Source organism: Camellia sinensis, chromosome 11 (genome assembly GCF_055761805.1).
Source record: "Camellia sinensis isolate YWXY chromosome 11, ASM5576180v1, whole genome shotgun sequence".
Classification (NCBI taxonomy): Eukaryota; Viridiplantae; Streptophyta; class Magnoliopsida; order Ericales; family Theaceae; genus Camellia; species Camellia sinensis.
Genome location: NC_138971.1, coordinates 117,564,479 through 117,588,546, shown reverse-complemented (window position 1 = coordinate 117,588,546; position 24,068 = coordinate 117,564,479). Strand labels below are relative to the sequence as shown.

The window sequence follows — 24,068 nt, the reverse complement described above, 5'->3', positions numbered from 1 at the left end:
GTGAGTATGCTTCGGAAGTATGAGCCAGATCCATCACATGTGTTGGATTGGACTGATTTAGAGGTAGATGAGGATGCCTCGTATGAGGAGAGACCGGTTCGGGTCTTGGATAGGCGGGATCAGGTCCTGCGTGGCAAGACCATTCCTTTGGTGAAAGTCTTGTGGAAACATCACGGAATGGAGGAAGCCACTTGGGAACGTGAGTTGGAAGTCCGTGAGAAATATCCGGACTTGTTTGTTGATGTGTGATCTTGTATTTAAATTTTACGTTTTGTTGAACTTAAGAGCTTTTATATATGTCTTAAGTTGTGAAACATTGAAAATGTTTGGTTTATTGAAAGTATGTTTTGGAACTTGCCTCATATGGAAGTTGAATGTAACATTATATCTGTTGAATATATTGTTGGAATTGGAAGGATGGTGCATAATGTTGATGCATGTTGAAAGTACATATGTTGTTTACATATTGTGATATGTCTCTTGTTTAAGGGATGGGATGACCGGTAATGGGTCGAATTGTTGAATGTTAAATTGTAACATTGTCTAAAATGAAGGAAAACTTGTTTTGAAAACTTGTGCTTAATTTCGGGGGCGAAATTCTTTAAGGGGGGGAGGTTATAGCGATCCCGGGTTTACCCTTGTTGTACAGTGATCCGGACATGTGTCCGTGGATGTTGGTAGTTGTTTATTTCCTAGTTTGCATCCTCTTTACTTTGTATTTTGAGTTATGGGATGTGTTGAGCGGGTTTGTTACAGGTTGGTTGAGTTTAGAAACCAAAACTAGTTGCCCAGATTTTTGGCCTGTACGCTCGAGCGGAGGTGTTGGCGCTCGAGCGTAGATTACATCCATCCAGTATCTTGTTGTGCAGTGTTGTGAGCTCGAGCGTAGGGTTGGGAGCTCGAGCGGAGGCCTGGTTCTGCAAAAGTGCTGGGCGAGTGCATTCTGCGCTCGAGCGGGAGGTTGGCCGCTCGAGCGTAAGTCTGTGAGTGGCCGCTCGAGCGGGGTGTTTTACGCTCGAGCGGAGACCTGGGTTAAAGTCCCGAAATTGTGACTTTCCAAATCACTTTTTCACTTTCTCTTCTCTCTCTTACTTTTCCAAAATCACCATTGTTGAGCCTCTCACTCTAGACTCTACCTTCTCTCTAGGTTTTGATCTAGTAGGAGTGATTTACTCACCTTTGGCCTTTACAAAAAGGTTGTTGATCGTCGAGGGCTTCATTTTAATCTGAAAAAGTTTGGATTTGGAGCAAGTTGATCTTGGAGTCTTCATCTCCTTTTGGGCTAAAACTTCGAGGTAGGGATAACCTACTCCTCTCTATGGGTTTTGTCTTTAAATTTTGGTATTTTGAGATGTTGGGCTTGGTTTGGTAATTTGTGAAAGTTTGGGGCTTTTGTGCAATTATACAAAAGTTGGGGTTTTATTTATAATAAACCTAGATGCATGTTTAGCATGAAAAAAATGGAATGATTGCTGAATCATTGAAGAAAATGGGACCTAAGGGTTGAAATGGTAATTATGGAAAATGGCCTAATTACATTGTTTAATTAATTGGGATAATTAATTGGTGAGAAATGAGGAAATGAAATGTTGATTGAATATCCATTTGCGCATTTATTTTCTGTTTTAGAAATAACTGCTTGGGGCTATCGGTGGAGGATAGTCGTGATTGTTGTAGACAATGTATGTTGATTAGGCAAACTGAAACTAATCAATGGAATGTGTTATGGAACTTGACAGTTGCTAGAATACATTAATTGTTTGTATTGTGTGATTGTATATAGAACCAATGTGTTTATATACATTATGTGTAGAGGAGGAGATAGGGGATGTACTCCGCGGTTTAGGGGAAGATAGGGGATGGACCTCTAAACCGGATAGGTATTTGGAGGAGATAGGGGATGTACTCCGTAGACAGAGCTCATATGCTTGTCTAGAGAAGTGAAGATAGAGCTCATATGCTTATCTTTGTGAAGTGAAGTGTGGATACAGCTTGTATGCTTATCTGTGGATATTGTTGATATACATATCTGTTGTAGAGTGTGGATACAGCTTGTATGCTTATCTGTGGATATTGTTGATATACATATCTGTTGTAGAGTGTGGATACAGCTTGTATGCTTATCTGTGGATATTGTTGATATACATATCTGTTGAGAATGTGGATATAGCTTTTATGCTTATCTGAATGTGAGATATAGTTTTTATACATATCTGTGGAAATGATGATAGAGCTAGCATGCTTATCTGTTGAAAAAGGGAAAATGAAAAGTAATTGGGACTTGTAAGTCGTTGACATAAATATGTAATTTATGTGATTGAATCAGTGTTGACCAACTATCAATTGCTAATGTTTTAGTCATTGTTCATGGTTGGTTTAGTGTATTTCTACTGGGCTGTGGCTCACCCTATATGGGAATATCATTTTCAGGTACAGGAAGCATGCCACCTCCAAGGACATAGCTGGGAGGCTAGTGGCGGGCATAGTTTTGTCGTTTTACTTTTGATGTATTACATGTAATTTCAAGCCAAGGGCTTAATGTGTAAACGAGTTAGAACTCTTTGTTGTAACCAAGTGTTAACTTGGAAAGCTGTAAGCCCGTAGGGCATTTTGTTATGAGGTTAACATGTAATACTTAAGTAATGGAACTCTAATGAATGAAAGAATGTGGTTAGTTTATATGTAAATGCATGTCTTATCTGATGGGTTTATTGTTATTATTTTGAGGGCGTTACAAACTTGATTTCATGTAGTTTTGAAAGAGTTTTGAAAATGTATAACCCAAATAAATTGAGTTTACAAACATGAAAATCAACATCATTCCAAATTAAGCGACACAACCTCCATCCACTGGCATTCATACAATTATATCACATAAGCAAATAGCCACATGGTAGAATGCTTAAACATAGTAAGAAAAGCATACACAAACGGGATGCTAAAGCATAAAAACTTACATGTTTGACGACCCACGAACAAGCTACAAAACAAAGTTAGTAAAACATGCATGATCTTATATACAAAATCCTAATGCAATTCACTCATGAGATGCAACTAAAGATTCGACTTCTAAAATATGATATGTGAATCATCTCAAGAACATGAGGTAGCGCACATAATCACATAGGAATTGATTAAATCCACAAATGCAAACTTAGCCGAATCAAGATGCATGAAACATGGATGCAAAACATAACTATGATGAAAAATAAATATGATGTTTATGTACAAATAAAGAAAGCAAGTAAAAGAATGGGATAGAAAGAAGCGGGGCGGGGAATTATTACAACGCTCTGAATAAATTATTACAAACCAGATAAGAGAGAGAGAAAGGAATATTACAACAAAATAAAAACCTCACAAACTCTCAAAATAAAATAAAATAAAATAAAATAAAATAAAGAAACTTCATGTGCGCCGGAAAATGTTTTGCTTGACGTAGGAAGACTGCTCTGTTCTGTTTGGGGAAACTTATTTTTTGCGGGAGCACTATTCATCCCGAGGTACTATTCATTGCCGGAAGTTACTATTCATCATGACAATTACTATTCACCTTTCTTGATCGTTATTCATCTTACCGGGCATTTTTTCATCCGCTGTTACTATTCATCGCCGGAGGTACTATTCATCGATGGGGCTACTATTCATCGTCGGAGTTACTATTCACCACCGGAAGTTACTATTTACCGCCGGAGGTTACTATTCACCACCGATCACTATTCATTTGGCGGGGTCACATCTTTTAACAAATTAGGTGGTTCGACCAACCATTTAAAGTGATAAAATTACAACAATTTATAAATAGCAAACTACAACATTTTATGTAAATTACAACAGTTTATATACAACCGTAAATTACAGCAGATAAAGTAATAAAATTAGGTGGTTCAACCGACCATTTAAAGCGATAAAATTACAACAATTTATAAATAGTAAACTACAACATTTTATGTAAATTACAACAGTTTATATACAACCGTAAATTACAGCAGATAAAGTAGTAAAATTAGGTGGTTCAACCGACCATTTAAAGCGACAAAAAAAATTATGAAAAACAATAAATAAAGTACTTAAACAAATTATATCACATTTTGAAATTAAATGAAAGTTTGCGAAAACTCACCTTTCAGGGACATGATGAATTTTCTGATTCACAAACTTTCTTTTGATTACCCTCAAGTCTGTGGAATGTGTTCTCAATTCTCAGTCAAAATTTGGAATTACAACTTTAACGGTTCCTTTCTTTCTGATTCTTTTTCTCTCAAAATTCCCTCGCACCAATTCCCTTTTTTTTATTCTCTCTCCCAATTTTTTTTGACTCTTCTCATCTCTCCCTTGCCAAAATCCCTCCATTCCTTCTCTGATCTTCCCCCTTTTATAGAAAATAATTGTAAGAAAAGGACAAAAGAAGAAACGGTGGTAGGAGTTGTTTTCAAAAGATGCACAGTAAAATTACTATGCACTTTATAATATAATAATATATAAAAGAGATTATTAGCATAAATACATGTACAAATACCCAGAAAAATATATAAAAACACACAAATACGTAAAATTAAAATACATGGACTAATAAAATATATTTTAGTAGGCCAAATATGCAACATAATTTGACCAAAGCGGGTCTAAAGGCACAGAAAACAAAAAGACGCACGATGGGAGTGTAGTGAATTTTTTTTTTCAAAGGAGGAATAATACCCTTATATAATATAATATTATATATATATACAAAAGTATGGTGCGTGGGTGAAACCAGGGTACTGAATAAATTTAATAAAATATTATATAATAATATAACATAATATATATATATATATATAATACATAATAAAGGGAATGAAAATGGAGAAGGAGTCTAAAATAATTTGGCAAAAACAGGTGTAAGACTAGGATTAAAGTTTATATTCCATCTTTTTACTGAGAATTTTGTGATATAGCATATTCCTGTTTTCATCATTGAGTAATCAAAAGAAAGCGCCCAAGTCTTAGGGCCGGTCAAAATGGGGTGTCTACAGCTTCTTTCACCACATTTCTCAACGATGCCATTGTCTTTCCTCATCCAAACACCATTCTGATCACACGGGAACGAATTGAGGCCGGGGCATTCTACTTTCTCCAAGTAAATCAAATTGGGAAATAACATCATAATGTCTTTCCGAGGCATCTCTAAGTTACTCAAGTACTTCAATTGTAACATTTCAACTGTGGTAGCTCTTATTTTGTCCAAATTACACAATAGTCCTCCTCTAATGTAAAGTTTCTTCAAGTTCTTTAAATTTTCAGACCACAACCAACTGGGTGTATCTATCTCAGGAAAACCCTCAAGCTCTAGTTTTTGCAACGATGAAGGAAGTTTCAATAAGAGAGGAAGTTTTGGATCACGCTGCTCAATGAATGATCTTGTCAGCGTTGTTTGCTTGTAAAATAGTTGTGCTTGCTTAGGTGAATCATCAGTTTTACCTCGTAAAATGCATCCTGACCAAGATATTTTCAACTTCTGTAGCAATTTTAAATGATGAAGCTGCAGATCTGTTGGAAATTCTTTCATACTTATGGATATGCTCAATTTTCGTAGCTTTGACAATTTTGTCAAATTATTGACAGTACATGACTTTTTGTCCTTGAAATCTCAAATAATAAATCCCTTAAGGACTTGGAGATTAGATAATGCACCAAGCCCTTTGGGCATGTGATCTAAAAGGTAACACTCAGATATATCCAAGTGTGTCAAATTTTCAAGCAAGCCAATCCGATCTGGAACCACCTCAAGGTTGTGACACGCTTTGAGATCTAGAATTTTAAGATCAGTTAGTTGTGAAATGTACTGAGGAAGCTCTGTAATCAAAGAAATTCCTTGAAGGCTAAGAAACCTCAATTGTTTCGTATTCTTGAGAAAATTGAGAATTTTGATGTCTGAGACTTCAATGTGATGCGTGACCGAATTCTGCCACCTTCCCAAGTAAACAACTTTCAAATCGGTGTCCCTTTTGAAAATAATTTCATGTCTTCCATCAATAATAGCCACATCAACGTTGATGATGCTGCTATTCCGAAAGGTGAGGCCTCGATACAGAAAATCACCAAACTGATCCAATTTTGGTTCAGTGGTTAAAACACAACGAATGGCAGGGGGCATCCTGTAGCTATCCATAATGAATCCACAATTTTTGTAGATAGGCTCGATGAAGCCCTTTGCAGTGAGCTCATCCAAGATAACGTTGGCAAGAAGCTCTGCTAGTTCTGCTTGTACTGGGTATAGTCCAATCCACTAGTAAATCACAAAACCTTTCTTCATGGTAGCCATTTCTGGGAAAATCAAGAAAAAATCCAAAAAATATTTTAGTTCCGGAGGGAGGCTATGGAAAGATACCTGGATATCTGCAAGTGCAGGGGAGTGATCAAACTTTGGCTGATTGTACAAACTGTGCAAATTGTCGGCCTCATTTACATCGACTTGGTTGTTGCTGCTGCTACTGTTAATGGATCTGTCAAACCATGGTTTCCGATGTGGTTTTGAATCATCATCATAATGGATTTTAAGCTTGGAGGGAATCTAGGATTTCAACTTCTTCATAGACATTTTCAGTTGGTCAAGTTCGTTAGTGTTAGGTTTTATTATTGGCAATCCCGTTTGACAAGGATTTCTTTAAGAAGTTGATTTTCTTCCAAAACTATGATTACTTTTGGATTGCTATAAGTAATTGCATTTCTTACAAAACTAGGATTACTTTTGGATTTTCTATAAATAGTTGGTTTTCTCCCAAAACTATTTAATTCCTCCAGATCTTTTTTTTGGTTCTTAAGGTTTATATCTGGGGATATTTTGTTAGTTTTCTTTAATGTTTTATTGAGTATTCAACTCATGGTTTAAAGAGAGTACATCAAATGTTTTGTTTGTTATACACAAGAAAGAGAGAGTTGTTCTTCGGTGGATTCTGAAGAATTCGAGCCTGAAGCTTCGGTGGATTCTGGAGTGGCTCATCGTAAAGACAATTCTGAGGTAAAGACGGGGTTGGAAGAGGCACATAGAGGTTGGTTCAATTAGGCATGGATTCGCTAGGTAATTGAGAGTATACCTGTTTAATTCCTTTAAATCTTCTTAGTGGATTGTTTTGTGGCTGTTGCTCGTGGTTTTTTAATCACAGTTGGAGGTGTCCAATTGTGGTTTTTCCACGTTAAAATCATTGTGTTGATTTGTGTTGATTGTTTGATTGAGATTGTTATATACTGCTTAAAATTATTACATAATCACAAATCAATATCTAGAGGATTTCTAGATTTTTCAATTGGTATCAGAGCAGGTCGTTCTATTTTTTTTTTTTTAAATTTTTTCTTTTAGAACGAGATCTTGTTTGATTTGTGATAATGGATACAATTCGTGAAGGAAATTCTATGGTTCGACCACCCTTACTTGACGGATCCAATTATTCTTTTTGGAAAGCTCGGATGAGATCTTTTTTAAAATCTATTGATGAAAAAGTTTGGCAATCCGTCATGAATGGGTGGACTGAACCAACAATTACCGTTGATGGAGTTACAATCCCCAAACCAATTGATAAGTGGGACACAGTTGATTACCAAAATAGTAGCTGGAATAGTAAAGCCATCAATTCTCTCTTTTGCGCTGTCACACCTGAAGAATTTAGTCGTATTTGTAATTGTGAAGTCGCAAAAGAGGCTTGGGATATCTTACAAACTGTTCATGAGGGCACTCCTCCTGTGAAACATTCAAAACTTCAAAGGCTCACATCTAGTTTCGAAAACCTTTCAATGAAAGATAGTGAGATCTTTGATGAATTTTATGCGAAGTTGAGTGACATTGTAAATTCCAGCTTCAATTTAGGTGAAAAAATTCCAGAATCCGAAGTTGTGGGAAAAATTTTGAGATCCTTGCCCGATCGGTTCCAACCAAAAGTTACGGTTATTGAGGAGGCTCAAGATGTTGACAACCTCAAGCTGGATCAGTTGGTTGGAAATCTCCAAATTTATAAGGCACACAGGAATTTCAAAAAGAAACAAAAAGATATTGCTTTTAGTAGTGCTCATAAAGTTAGAGAGGATTCTGATGAGGATTGTGATAGAGATTCCAAGATTACGGCTGCTTTTGTTAAACAATTTAAAAAATCTTTTTTGAAAAAGAATCCTAATCTTTTGAAATCTACTCATTCTCATAAATCTAAAGCCAAAGATAAACTCAAAATTAATTCTATAGTCAAGAAGGAGAAAGGAAAGATACAAGGAAACTCTAAAAGACTCAAATGCTATGAATGCCAAGGATTTGGCCACTTTGCTCAAGAATGCCCCACTCGGTTGAGGAAGAAGAAAGCCCTCGCTATCACTTGGGATGATGAATCAGAATCTGATAAAGATGAAAGTGACAATGAAGATCAAGGTGAAGAGGGACATAAACAATTTCTTGCTTTCATGGCGGCTTCCGAAGCTAAAGGACAAACAGATTCTCCGAAGATGTCAGTGGAGAATATCACTGATGATGAATCCTCGGAGAGTGATCATGAAGAGCTTGAGCAAGCTTATGAAAAGTTGTATAAGGAATCTCTTAACTTATTCAAATTGAATGACAAACTCACAAAGAAACTCAAAGCATGTGAAAGTGAGAATGTCAAACTTAAGGAGGAGATTTTCGAGGCCAGAATTAATGCCATCAAGGTAGCTGATGATCGACAAGTTCTTTGTGCAAAACTGTTGACTTGTGAGACAGAGAGGAATGAGCTACTGCAAATCCATGCCATGTATGAAGAAAAGATTGAATCTCCCGAGATGTCACAAGTTGCTTTGGAAAAACTAATGAACAAGAAAGAGGAAGAGCTCAAGTGTGCTATGGCTACCATTGGTCTTTGGAACAAAGGATCAAAGACTTTGGAGGATATCATTGGGTCTCAACAAATGAGTTGTGACAAGAGTGGCATTGGCTTTGGTGGTAAGAAAGAGCAAAAACAGATTGCTTCCACATCTCATGATACAAGAACTCAAGGAAAGGGGGAACAAACAATTCAACATAAGGATGGACTTCTCAAACTTCCTAGAGTTGGTAAGGTAAAAGAAAACAAGGTACACCCTGTTTTTATTTGTCATCATTGTGGTATGCATGGTCATATTCGCCTTTATTGTTATAAGTTGTATGGGAAAATGTATTTGCCTAGACCTAGGAATAGGAAGTTGGAAACCATGTCGAGACGGGTTCCTATTGCAGGGGAAAGGAACCACAACGTCAAGACACCATCAAAGATCTGCAATTCTCACAACTTTGTTCGTACTAAAGCAGTTTGGGTGAGAAAACTTGACTTGTGTTAATTTGTTTATTTGTTTTAGCTTTTGGGTTTTTGTGTGTTATTTTTAATGAAAAAAAAAATGTGTGCTTGTTCATTTTTTTTTGTCTTGTTTTTTTTTTTAAAAAAAAAGAAAAAAAATCCCAAAAAGATTTTCTTAGTATGGTTTTGCAAGCTTGAAATTTTTGAGTGGCCCTTGGTGCAAATTGGAACTGATAAGAACATCCATTACATGTTAATATGTGTGTGCTTTCTGTGGCCATTACTCATTTTGGAGTGTGAGTTTTTTGATTAGTATGTCTCATTCTGTACACACTCTTGGATTAGCAAATTTTGGAGTCTTCCGCCTTAGTGATTATTTTTTTATGGACTTCTGTCATTGATCTTTTGCGTTTCTAGAGGAATTGACCTATACTAGCATATTATGGGTGATGTTGAGTCTCTTAACCACCTACCATCTTTTTGCATCTCCATGGCTTTCCCCTCTATTCTTTGTAGTCCAGGCATGAGGAAAAGGCTACCTCAGAGTCACCAACCAGGCCATCCTTATTATATCCATGCTTCTCTGGTTCGGTTTCCATACTCTTGAGCGTGTCAGTCGCCAATGATTATGCAAAAGAAAAAGAAAAAGAAAAAGAAAAAGAAAAAATATGCAAAAGAAAGAAAAAATGTACAAAAGAAAGAAAGACAAAAAAAGATTCATTGATTGAGGGGGAGCCTCCGCTTTTACTCACCAAATACCCCTTGATTCCTAGTGGTTTGACTTTCCTGTGTTGTGCTTAGATTCTCTTGTCGGAGGTCCAACTTTCAGATCACTACTAGGATTGAATCTAGTGTTTGTCGAACTCCAAGAGTCACACACACACTTTTTATCATGGGATCTATGCTTTTCACATAATGCATCACTTTCTTGCATGAGGAATCTTCTACAGACTGTGCACATTGTGTTTACTAGTAATTGTGCTTCTTGGATAATCTTATGTGTTTTAAGGTACTAATCTGAAATTCCTTGCTTGCTCCACCATATTATTTTTGTTGTTTTTTTTCTTCTTGTTCACTGTTTTCAGTGTTTGTGGTTCATTTTAGTGAGGGGGAGTTTGGTTCATCCTGATTTGCGTTGGTAAGGGAGTTTGGTTTTTTATTGCAAGAGTTTGTTTAGCATGAACACTTTGATATGTTTGGTAAGGGAGATTGGCTATATGTTTTGCATATTGCTATGCACTGTTTGCCCTTCTTGTATGTTCCTGGTATTTACATCGTCATATCATTGCATGTGTGGTTTATGATCTTGCTTTTGTTGTTTGAGAGTTGTTTTTCATGAGTCTTAGTTTTCATCTATTCATGTTTTCCATCTCACGCTTCAAATGCTTCAAGATAATCTAGCCATATGTTTATTGTTTTTTCATATACTCTTGTGAGACTAATAGTTGTTTTGGAGATTGTGGCACTAATAGCTATTTTGTAGATCTTAATCTTGAGAAAGAAGTTTGTGTTTGTTGGTTGTAATGGGTTGGGGTGATTGGGATTTTATTTGTTAGGTGTGTTTTGTCACGGCATTGCCAAAGGGGGAGATTGTTATGTTTTATTATTGGCAATCCCGTTTGACAAGGATTTCTTTAAGAAGTTGATTTTCTTCCAAAACTATGATTACTTTTGGATTGCTATAAGTAATTGGATTTCTTCCTTTGGATTTTCTATAAATAGTTGGTTTTCTCCCAAAACTATTTAATTCCTCCAGATCTTCTTTTTGGTTCTTAAGGTTTATATCTGGGGATATTTTGTTAGTTTTCTTTGATGTTTTATTGAGTATTCAACTCATGGTTTAAAGAGAGTACATCAAATGTTTTGTTTGTTATACACAAGAAAGAGAGAGTTGTTCTTCGGTGGATTCTGAAGAATTCGAGCCTGAAGCTTCGGTGGATTCTGGAGTGGCTCATCGTAAAGACAATTCCAAGGTAAAGACGGGGTTGGAAGAGGCACATAGAGGTTGGTTCAATTAGGCGTGGATTCGCTAGGTAATTGAGAGTATACCTGTTTAATTCCTTTAAATCTTCTTAGTGGATTGTTTTGTGGCTATTGCCCGTGGTTTTTTAATCACAGTTGGAGGTGTCCAATTGTGGTTTTTCCACATTAAAATCATTGTGTTGATTTGTCTTGATTGTTTGATTGAGATTGTTATATACTGCTTAAAATTGTTACATAATCACAAATCAATATCTAGAGGATTTCTATATTTTTCAGTTAGTATCGCTCCCTCCTCTTGTTTTGAGCTCCTTAAATTTCTCACAAGCCTGGTTGATTTGCACATTCATATGAGCTACATACTTTTGAATCTCTGTCATGGTCTCTTTCAGGAAATTAAGATCTCGACCAATCATGTTAGTGAGCGCAACTTGGTAGTCGTCATTGTTGTTGTTTGTGGTGGTGGCAGCGGTGGTGGTGGTAGCTTTTTAGTGGTGGTTGTTAAGTGGATTTGGTTGGGAGATACTACTGTCCATGGCTTTGAAAGGAACTACTACCAAAACAGGGTCGTGTTGGAGTCTTGGCTAGAGAGAGAGAGAGAGGACAGGTTCTTTCTTTGATGGTCTGGTCTGGGTTTCAAAGAGAAAAATGGATCATGAGAGAGTGTGAACACATTTTTTCCTTGATGGTCTGGTCTGGGTTTCAAAGAGAGAGATGGATCATGAGAGAGAAGAAATATGGCCCACTGGTCGGGACCAGCATTGTCGAACCGCGTTGTCCTGAGAAGAGATAGCCAACTACAAATGTACCGAGGCAATAATTGATGAGACGCGGGAAAGAAATATGGCCCACTGGCCGGGACTAGGGTTGTTGAACCGCGTTGTCTTGAGAGAACTTGAGGGTGAATTTTATTACGGTTCCGTTTTGGTTTATGGAGTTTATTATGAATTTTATTTTAATTATTTAAATTATTATTTCATAAATCGCTCCCTCCTCTTGTTTTGAGCTCCTTAAATTTCTCACAAGCCTGGTTGATTTGCACATTCATATGAGCTACATACTTTTGAATCTCTGTCAATGTCTCTTTCATGAAATTAAGATCTCGACCAATCATGTTAGTGAGCGCAACTTGGTAGTCGTCATTGTTGTTGTTTGTGGTGGTGGCAGCGGCGGTGGTGGTAGCTTTTTGGTGGTGGTTGTTAAGTGGATTTGGTTGGGAGATACTACTGTCCATGGCTTTGAAAGGAACTACTACCAAAACAGGGTCGTGTTGGAGTCTTGGCTAGAGAGAGAGAGAGAGAGTGGACAGGTTCTTTCTTTGATGGTCTGGTCTGGGTTTCAAAGAGAAAAATGGATCATGAGAGAGTGTGAACACGTTTTTTCTTTGATGGTCTGGTATGGGTTTCAAAGAGAGAGATGAATCATGAGAGAGAAGAAATATGGCCCACTGGTCAGGACCAGCATTGTCGAACCGCGTTGTCCTGAGAAGAGATAGCCAATTACAGATGTACTGTGACACCCCTGTTCCGTAGTATGTTAATTGGTCCTTAACATGATGTGATTATGTATTTTGATATGATTTTGTGTCCCACTATGTGAAAATATGTGGTTTGAAATTTTATCTGTTCATCGTAGGAATATCTGTTTGAGTAGTCTGTTTTGGAAATTTAATTGAGGGCCTTATCGGCTACGGAACCCGAAATTGACTACGCCATTGTGGTTGGCATAATTTTTAGGGCCTACGGTGAAATTTAATTGAAATTTGATTCTGGCCAATTTAAACTGATTAAATTGATAAATTAAGTACCCCATTATTTTATATTAAAATATTTGTTAGTGGGGCTTGTTTTATATTTGCATTGCACTCCCCTTTAGCTCTCTTAAAACTCAAAATCTGAGTTAGACAATTGAGAGTGAGAGAGAGGCCGGCCATGGAGAGAAAAAGGGAGAGATTTGTGTAATTTGGGCTCAAGACTTGGGAATTTGAAGATCTAGCTCAAGATTTGGCTAGGGCTTGAGTGTTGAAGCTCTTAGGTAAGTGATTTCATGAACTCTTACTTGTAATTTGTAAGTTCAAGGGTTGTTTGTGATCAAGAACATGTAATGAGTTGATTTTTTTGTTGAGATTGAAGTCTTAGAACTCATGCATGTAAGAAATTACTTTGAATTTGCATGTTTGAGCTTGAGACACATGATTCATGTGGAGTTTTGGGTAAAGCTCATATTGTAGTCACCATTTGTACCATCTAAGTTGAGAATGATGAGCATCTCCCACATGCATGTACAAATCATGGGAGTATAAGTCTTGAATGTTGAATTTGAGCATGTTGATGATGGGTTTGAGACAATTTGGGACATGCATGTAGATAATTCATGTAATTGAGCTTCCTAATGATGTAATCTGCATTAGTAGCATGTTAGCATGTGTAAATGTGTAATTTGAACCATTGCATGCAAGAAATGTAGATGGAAAACTGATTTGGAGCTCAAGAACACGATCTGGGAAACCCAGATTTTTGAGGTCCGCTCGAGCGGGGTAATGGCCGCTCGAGCGGGAAAATCGTGCTCCCAGCATTTTTGCAGAGTTGGATGCCCGCTCGAGCGGGACATTTCACGCTCGAGCGTGGATTTTTGTAGACGGACCTTCAGCTCGAGCGCATCTTTTGTGCAACCAGTACCTTGCGGGCCTTAAGGGTCCGCTCGAGCGGAGAATCTTACGCTCGAGCGGGGACCCTGTTTCCTGGAATTTTGTTCATGCATTCTGTGATTCGTTTTCCGTTCTCCTTCACTTGTAAGCACTCTTAGGCATGTGTTAAGCATTGTAAATGAATTAATGAGATAAGAACAAAGCCTAAAGAGGAATATGTGAATTAAAGAACGGATTGAACTGTTAGTGACCCTTTTGTATTCATGAAATGTGTAGGGTCAAGCTCCAGGGCGCATCCACAAGCCGATCACTGTGAGTAATATCAATATTTGAAAACTTGTCAATGTCCAATTGCTATTCCCCTATAAATATTATGAGTTGTTAATTGGGATTGTGGACAAAAGTTTGACATGAACGAATGGGCCAAAGGCCGTTTGACATGAATGAATGGGCCAAAGGCCGTTTGACATGAACGAATGGGCCAAAGGCCGTTTGACATGAATGAATGGGCCAAAGGCCGTTTGACATGAACGAATGGGCCAAAGGCCGTTTGACATGAACGAATGGGCCAAAGGCCGTTTGACATGAATGAATGGGCCAAAGGCCGTTTGACATGAACGAATGGGCCAAAGGCCGTTTGACATGAACGAATGGGCCAAAGGCCGTTTGACATGAATGAATGGGCCAAAGGCCGTTTGACATGAATGAATGGGCCAAAGGCCGTTTGACATGAATGAATGGGCCAAAGGCCGTTTGACATGAACGAATGGGCCAAAGGCCGTTTGACATGAATGAATGGGCCAAAGGCCGTTTGACATGAATGAATGGGCCAAAGGCCGTTTGACATGAATGAATGGGCCGAAGGCCGTTTTGCCATGAATGGAAACCCGGATGGGCCAAAGGCCAGAATGTTTGGAACTACAGTTACTTGACTTGCATTTCGTATAGTTATATATATATTTTGCTGTTAAACAGAAGTAAGAATTGGGCCCAAGGCCGTTTGGAGCGTGTTGATCTACATATTGTTATGTAACTGTTATATTTGATATTATTCACTGGGCTATCACTCACGCTCACTCATGTATTTGTAGGTGAGCCAAGGGAAGTCCAAACCCAGCCCCAGTGAAGTCTGCTAGGAACAACAGGAGTTTTGGGAGAGTCAGCCTTGTGCCTCGCGCATGAGACCATCCTTGCCCTTTTACTATGTACCTATGTTTTGTCTTGTTGGCAAGGACCCAGTGCATGTCTGTACATAGTCTGCTATAGGTTGACTCGTTTTGGACGATCCTGTCTGTAATGAATTTTGTGAAGCTGTACTTTTGATGTGAGTTATTAACGTACCTGAGTATGGTTTGTTTGATGTGCATATAAGCACGGCTCTATGGACAAAGTTTTTAATTTTGCTTCCGTTTGGCCCCCATTAACTCTGTTAAAATACGTTTAGAACAGTTTGAGGCCGTAGGTAATCTCATGATTACTGGCCGGTTACGTCCTTAACCCACGGGGGCGGGTTCGGGTCGTGACAGAGTGGTATCAGAGCACGAGTTAATAACTCACACACTTGTCCAAAAGGAGCAATAAGCGTCTAGATGAGATCTAGGATGCATTCATGTGATAAATACGAGTTTGGAAGCATTGATTATATACTTAAATGTTTTGTTATGAATAACTATATGTGTAAGTTGTGAACTACTTGCATTACGAATTATCTGGAAATATGTGCTCCTTAGTGTATGTGTACTTGTGTACCTTTGGTATGGAATATAATGCAAGTTTAATCAGATGGTGAGAACCAGAGGTGATGAGTTAGAGGAATCCTCTGCTGCCAGACTGGACAGAATGGAAAGACTGATTCAGGAAATGGCAGAAGCTTTGAGACAGCAACAGGAGTGGCAACAACAGTGGCAGCAACCACATCCGCCACCTCCACCTCCGGCACCACCTGTGCCAGATAATCAAAATGATGATCGGATAATCGCTCTCACCAAGGAATTCAAGAGAATGAAACCACCGCAGTTCCATGGTGGACTAGATCCCTTAAAAGCCGAAGCTTGGGTACTTGGGATTGAAAAACTGTTTGAGGTGTTTCCGTGCTCGGATACACAGAAAGTGCTTCTAGCCACCTTTATGCTAGAAGATGAAGCGAGAAGATGGTGGATGTTGATGAGGGAAAACCACAGAGATATTGATTGGGCGAAATTTTTGGAAATCTTCTATGACAAGTACTTCCCGCAGTGTGTCCGGGACAGGAAAGTGGCAGAGTTCATGGAACTCAAACAAGACAGTATGACTGTAGCTGAGTATGAGGCCAAATTTACTGAGTTGGCCAGGTTTGCACCACACGTAATTGACACTGATTATAAGAAGGCAAGGCATTTTGAAGGTGGGCTCCGAAGTGACATCCTAGAGCGGGTGAATGTCCTGAAATTGGAGACCTACATTGGGGTGCTTGACCGGGCCATCATATCAGAGGCTAATATAGCTAGACAAGCTAAGCCAACAACCGAATGGAGAGGCAACAAAAGACAAGGCTTCTTTTTGAAGAAGAAATTTCTGAAAAAGCAAAACACGGGCTCCTCAACTACCTCAAGTTCTTCCCGAGACACGACTCCCATGTGCAACACTTGTAGCAAAAGGCACCGTGGAGTTTGTTACCGTGCATCGGGAGCCTGTTTTAAGTGTGGGAAACAAGGGTATATAGCCCGAGATTGTAATCAGAATAGTGGGAAGATAGCTGCTAGCTCCACTGCATCGATCCCGAAGCCGGGAAACACTTTGAGATCTGCTACTACTGGGGATACAGTGAGACAAGGGAGAGTCTTTGCACTCGTTCCGGGTGATACACGGAATGCCAATGCCGTTGTCTCAGGTACTATCTCGATATGTAATCAGGATGCTTTTGTGTTAATTGATTCTGGATCAACGCATTCATTTGTGACATATGCATTTGCATCTAGACTGAAAAGACCCCTAGAATTGTTGCCATATTTGTTATGTGTGTCTGCTCCATCGGGGGAATCTGTGTTATGTGACTATATATATCGGTTTTGTGACATGCATATTGAGGATGCTACCCTGTATGTAGATTTGTTGCCCTTAAACTTTAGACACTTTGATGTAATTTTGGGCATGGATTGGTTGACCAAATATTGTGCCACTATAGATTGTGTGACAAAGAGGGTTGTATTTAAACCACCAGAACAGAAAGAAATTGTGTTTGTGGGAAATGGGGTAGTACCTCCACCATATTTGATATCTGCAATGAAAGCATGTAAATTGATCAGGAAGGGATGCCAGGGTTATTTGTGTTATGTATTGACTGAACAATCCGTGAATGTTGAATTGAATGATATTCCCATCGTTAGAGAATTCCCAGATGTGTTTCCAAATGAATTACCAGGGGAATTGGTAGACAGGGAGATAGAGTTTACTATTGAAACTGTGCCAGGCACCCAACCTACTTCTAAAACTCCCTACAGGATGGCTACGGCCGAAATGAAAGAATTAAAAGAACAGTTGCAAGACCTTCTTGATAAAGGGTTTATCCGGCCCAGTACTTCGCCTTGGGGCGCACCAGTGTTATTTGTAAAGAAAAAGGATGGTACCTTACGCCTATGTATTGATTACCGGGAATTGAACAAGGTAACGATAAAGAATAAATATCCCTTACCCCGTATTGATGACTTATTTGACCAGTTGCAGGGATCACAGGTGTTTTCTAAGATTGATTTGAGATCCGGGTATCATCAGCTGAAGGTTAAGGCAGAAGATGTTGAGAAAACCGCATTCAGAACGAGGTATGGTCATTTTGAGTTTCTTGTTATGCCATTTGGAGTGACTAATGCTCCGGCAGCATTTATGGACTTAATGAATAGAATTTTTAAAACCTACCTTGATGAGTTTGTTGTTGTCTTCATCGATGATATTTTAATATACTCTAAAGATAGACTTGAACACGAACATCATTTGAGGACTGTTTTACAAATACTTCGGGAAAGAAAACTATTTGCTAAGTTAAAGAAATGTGAGTTTTGGTTGGATGAGGTTATTTTCTTAGGGCACGTGGTCAACAAGGAAGGAATTTCAGTGGACCCGCAGAAAATAGAAGCAATTGTGAATTGGCCTACACCAACTAATGTGACAGAAGTTCGCAGTTTCATGGGCTTAGCTGGGTACTACAGAAGGTTTGTAAAGGACTTTTCGAAATTAGCTGTGCCTCTTACCCAATTGACACGTAAAGGACAACCATTTGAGTGGAATAGTGAAAGAGAATCAGCCTTTCATGAATTGAAGACAAGATTGACCACTGCACCAATTTTGACACTACCTTCAGGTACGGAAAATTTTGTGATTTTCAGTGACGCATCTTATAAGGGTTTGGGTTGTGTGTTAATGCAGAACGGAAAGGTTATTGCTTACGCCTCCCGACAGTTGAGGCCACATGAGAAGAATTATCCAACACATGACCTAGAATTGGCCGCAGTTGTTTTTGCTTTGAAAATCTGGCGGCATTATTTGTATGGGGCAAAGTGTGAAGTCTACACAGATCATAAAAGCCTAAAATACTTCTTCACGCAGAAAGAGTTGAATATGCGTCAGAGAAGATGGCTGGAATTGATAAAAGATTACGACCTAGAAATTCAGTATCACCCCGGAAAAGCTAATACAGTGGCTGATGCCTTGAGCAGGAAATCAACAGGGAGTATGGCTTGCTTGCTTACTGAACAAAGGGAGATTTTGCAAGACTTTGAAAAATCTGAAATTGAAGTGGTAGTGTGCGAACAGGGCGGATTGATAGCCGCTATTACAGCCGAGCCGGCAATTGTTGATGAAATCAAGCAAAAACAGAAAGAGGATGAGTTCCTCAGAAAGGTAATTGATGAATTTGAAGTCAGCCCAAAAGCAGAGTTCAGTATCGAGAATGGAACGTTGAAATTTCGAAACCGAATATGTGTTCCAGTTATTCCGGAGCTAAAGAAGAGGGTCTTAGATGAAGCCCACAGATCCGTATTTGCTATGCATCCGGGTAACAATAAAATGTATCGGGATTTGAAACAAACCTATTGGTGGCCTAAAATGAAGAAAGAGATTGCAGAACATGTGTCCAAGTGCCTTCAGTGTCAGCAAGTTAAGGCTGAACATCAGAAACCAGGCGGTCTACTTCAACCTCTCCCCATCCCTGAGTGGAAGTGGGAACATGTGACCATGGATTTCGTTGTTGGCCTACCTCGGACTTCCCGCGGTATGGATTCTGTTTGGGTTGTAGTTGATAGACTGACTAAATCTGCACATTTTCTGCCTGTCAAAACTACATTTACTGCTTACAGGTTGGCTACTATTTATGTTGATGAAATTGTCCGCTTACATGGAGTTCCAGTATCCATTGTGTCGGATAGAGATCCGAAGTTTGTATCTAGATTGTGGAAGAGTTTGCAGGAAGCTATGGGAACAGAACTAAGGTTCAGCACTGCATTCCACCCACAGACAGATGGGCAGTCAGAACGAACAATACAGACTTTGGAAGATATGCTTCGCATGTGTGCTTTGGATTTTCAGGGGAGTTGGGAAGATTACCTGCCACTTGCAGAATTTGCCTATAATAATAGCTTCCACTCCAGCATCGGTATGGCACCATACGAGGCTTTGTATGGTAGGAGGTGTAGATCACCTATTTGTTGGACAGAGGTCGGGGACAGAGCTTTGCTCGGGCCTGAAATTGTACAAGACACCTCTGAAAAGATCAAAACTATTCGGCAAAGGCTCAAAACAGCTCAAGACCGACAGAAGAGTTATGCAGATGTCCGGAGAAGACCTCTTGAGTATGAGGTCGGCGACCATGTGTTCATCCGTGTTTCTCCAATGAAAGGCCAAGTCAGGTTTGGGAAAAAGGGCAAGTTGACGCCCCGTTATCTTGGGCCGTTTCAAATTTTGGAGAAACTTGGTCCAGTTGCTTATAGAGTTGCTTTGCCACCGGGATTTGAGCAAATCCACAATGTGTTTCATGTGTCAATGTTGAGGGGTTACCTCCGAGACCCGTTGCATGTGATTGATTATCACCGGATTGCTATTGATGAAAATATGGAATATGCTGAATGGCCGGAAAGAATTGTTGACCGACAAGTGAAAGAATTGAGAAACAAATCCATTCCAATGGTGAAAGTGGAATGGAAGGAACACTATGGGGCAGATGCTACATGGGAAAAAGAGGAGGAAATGCGTCTACGCTATCCACATTTGTTTCCCGACGAAGGTAAGTTAAGTTTGGAGGACCAAACTTCCTAAAGGGGGGAAGACTGTGACACCCCTGTTCCGTAGTATGTTAATTGGTCCTTAACATGATGTGATTATGTATTTTGATATGATTTTGTGTCCCACTATGTGAAAATATGTGGTTTGAAATTTTATCTGTTCATCGTAGGAATATCTGTTTGAGTAGTCTGTTTTGGAAATTTAATTGAGGGCCTTATCGGCCACGGAACCCGAAATTGACTACGCCATTGTGGTTGGCATAATTTTTAGGGCCTACGGTGAAATTTAATTGAAATTTGATTCTGGCCAATTTAAACTGATTAAATTGATAAATTAAGTACCCCATTATTTTATATTAAAATATTTGTTAGTGGGGCTTGTTTTATATTTGCATTGCACTCCCCTTTAGCTCTCTTAAAACTCAAAATCTGAGTTAGACAATTGAGAGTGAGAGAGAGGCCGGCCATGGAGAGAAAAAGGGAGAGATTTGTGTAATTTGGGCTCAAGACTTGGGAATTTGAAGATCTAGCTCAAGATTTGGCTAGGGCTTGAGTGTTGAAGCTCTTAGGTAAGTGATTTCATGAACTCTTACTTGTAATTTGTAAGTTCAAGGGTTGTTTGTGATCAAGAACATGTAATGAGTTGATTTTTTTTGTTGAGATTGAAGTCTTAGAACTCATGCATGTAAGAAATTACTTTGAATTTGCATGTTTGAGCTTGAGACACATGATTCATGTGGAGTTTTGGGTAAAGCTCATATTGTAGTCACCATTTGTACCATCTAAGTTGAGAATGATGAGCATCTCCCACATGCATGTACAAATCATGGGAGTATAAGTCTTGAATGTTGAATTTGAGCATGTTGATGATGGGTTTGAGACAATTTGGGACATGCATGTAGATAATTCATGTAATTGAGCTTCCTAATGATGTAATCTGCATTAGTAGCATGTTAGCATGTGTAAATGTGTAATTTGAACCATTGCATGCAAGAAATGTAGATGGAAAACTGATTTGGAGCTCAAGAACACGATCTGGGAAACCCAGATTTTTGAGGTCCGCTCGAGCGGGGTAATGGCCGCTCGAGCGGGAAAATCGTGCTCCCAGCATTTTTGCAGAGTTGGATGCCCGCTCGAGCGGGACATTTCACGCTCGAGCGTGGATTTTTGTAGACGGACCTTCAGCTCGAGCGCATCTTTTGTGCAACCAGTACCTTGCGGGCCTTAAGGGTCCGCTCGAGCGGAGAATCTTACGCTCGAGCGGGGACCCTGTTTCCTGGAATTTTGTTCATGCATTCTGTGATTCGTTTTCCGTTCTCCTTCACTTGTAAGCACTCTTAGGCATGTGTTAAGCATTGTAAATGAATTAATGAGATAAGAACAAAGCCTAAAGAGGAATATGTGAATTAAAGAACGGATTGAACTGTTAGTGACCCTTTTGTATTCATGAAATGTGTAGGGTCAAGCTCCAGGGCGCATCCACAAGCCGATCACTGTGAGTAATATCAATATTTGAAAACTTGTCAATGTCCAATTGCTATTCCCCTATAAATATTATGAGTTGTTAATTGGGATTGTGGACAAAAGTTTGACATGAACGAATGGGCCAAAGGCCGTTTGACATGAATGAATGGGCCAAAGGCCGTTTGACATGAACGAATGGGCCAAAGGCCGTTTGACATGAATGAATGGGCCAAAGGCCGTTTGACATGAACGAATGGGCCAAAGGCCGTTTGACATGAACGAATGGGCCAAAGGCCGTTTGACATGAATGAATGGGCCAAAGGCCGTTTGACATGAACGAATGGGCCAAAGGCCGTTTGACATGAACGAATGGGCCAAAGGCCGTTTGACATGAATGAATGGGCCAAAGGCCGTTTGACATGAATGAATGGGCCAAAGGCCGTTTGACATGAATGAATGGGCCAAAGGCCGTTTGACATGAACGAATGGGCCAAAGGCCGTTTGACATGAATGAATGGGCCAAAGGCCGTTTGACATGAATGAATGGGCCAAAGGCCGTTTGACATGAATGAATGGGCCGAAGGCCGTTTTGCCATGAATGGAAACCCGGATGGGCCAAAGGCCAGAATGTTTGGAACTACAGTTACTTGACTTGCATTTCGTATAGTTATATATATATTTTGCTGTTAAACAGAAGTAAGAATTGGGCCCAAGGCCGTTTGGAGCGTGTTGATCTACATATTGTTATGTAACTGTTATATTTGATATTATTCACTGGGCTATCGCTCACGCTCACTCATGTATTTGTAGGTGAGCCAAGGGAAGTCCAAACCCAGCCCCAGTGAAGTCTGCTAGGAACAACAGGAGTTTTGGGAGAGTCAGCCTTGTGCCTCGCGCATGAGACCATCCTTGCCCTTTTACTATGTACCTATGTTTTGTCTTGTTGGCAAGGACCCAGTGCATGTCTGTACATAGTCTGCTATAGGTTGACTCGTTTTGGACGATCCTGTCTGTAATGAATTTTGTGAAGCTGTACTTTTGATGTGAGTTATTAACGTACCTGAGTATGGTTTGTTTGATGTGCATATAAGCACGGCTCTATGGACAAAGTTTTTAATTTTGCTTCCGTTTGGCCCCCATTAACTCTGTTAAAATACGTTTAGAACAGTTTGAGGCCGTAGGTAATCTCATGATTACTGGCCGGTTACGTCCTTAACCCACGGGGGCGGGTTCGGGTCGTGACATGTACCGAGGCAATAATTGATGAGACGCGGGAAAGAAATATGGCCCATTGGCCGGGACTAGGGTTGTTGAACCGCGTTGTCTTGAGAGAACTTGAGGGTGAATTTTATTACGGTTCCGTTTTGGTGTATGGAGTTTATTATGAATTTTATTTTCATTATTTAAATTATTATTTTATAAAAAAAAATTGTATATATTATTTATAAAAAATTAAATTGATTCAATAATTATAATATTTTCATTTTATCTTTTTTTTTTTAAAAATAAATAGTCTATTTTAATAAACATCACTGCACAAATCCATCTTTATCAATTTAGAGATTATTCGGAATCGTTATCTTGTGATTCAGATTTATTTTATACATGAACATCACTACACAAATTCAATCACAACCACACAATCTCATTCGAAATAAATTCAGAAAAATTAAAGATGAATATCTAAAATTTTTTTTAAAAAAAATAAAGGACACGTATCATAAGAAAAAGTGAACAAAGATTTGAACACCAAATCTAACTTTCGGCATGAAAATCATAGTAAGTATTGTTGTGTCCTTCAAACCTACCTCAAATGTGCAAAAGAAGTTTTTAATTAAGGAGATAAAAAAAATATATAAGACCAAACTTAATAATTTTCCATGGAGGGAAGAAAGCCATCCCAAAAAGAAAAAAGCCCTGCAAAATATAGGGTATCCTATGGGGCAAGGATCCTCTCCTTGGATCCTTTCCTTGCCTTCTTACATGGTGAGTCATTGGGCTCACTTTTGGGCCCAATTTTGATGATCTGAACCGTTCCCATTTTAGGATTTGTTGAGTATATTGTACTTGTAAAAAATCAAGTTGATCGGATATCGGAAACCACGCATTTGGAACATCAAACTAAAATCGTTTATTAAAAAAAATTTAATAACCAGTTATCCGAACACGTGGTTTTTGATATCCAATCGATTTTTTTTTTTACAGGTATGATATACTCGACAAATTTGAAAATGTGAACGGTTCGAATTATTGAAATTGGGATCCTATGTAGATCTCCTTTGTCTAGTTATTTGAAATCATCTCTTTACTATATAATCAGATTACAAAAACTTATCATTTTGTGGTGTATTAATTATGTCCCTTTGTACTAAAAGTTACTAACAATAAATTTATGATGTATTTATCTAAAGTGAAAGTTATAAATTATATTGTGATTATCTATTACTAATTTAAAAATCT

At 38.8% G+C, this 24,068-nt stretch overlaps 1 protein-coding gene across 1 annotated transcript in view; it reads right to left on the bottom strand.

Moving 5' to 3' along the window:
- The window catches only part of LOC145802575 (uncharacterized), a 31,131-nt gene extending 25,583 nt beyond the window's left edge, over positions 1–5,548 (bottom strand). Inside the window, exon 1 of the mRNA XM_082895311.1 lies at positions 5,026–5,548. Within this exon, the coding sequence (XP_082751437.1) occupies positions 5,026–5,548 (523 nt within the window). The remainder of the gene's footprint in view (positions 1–5,025) is intronic.
- Positions 5,549–24,068: the final 18,520 nt, after the last annotated feature.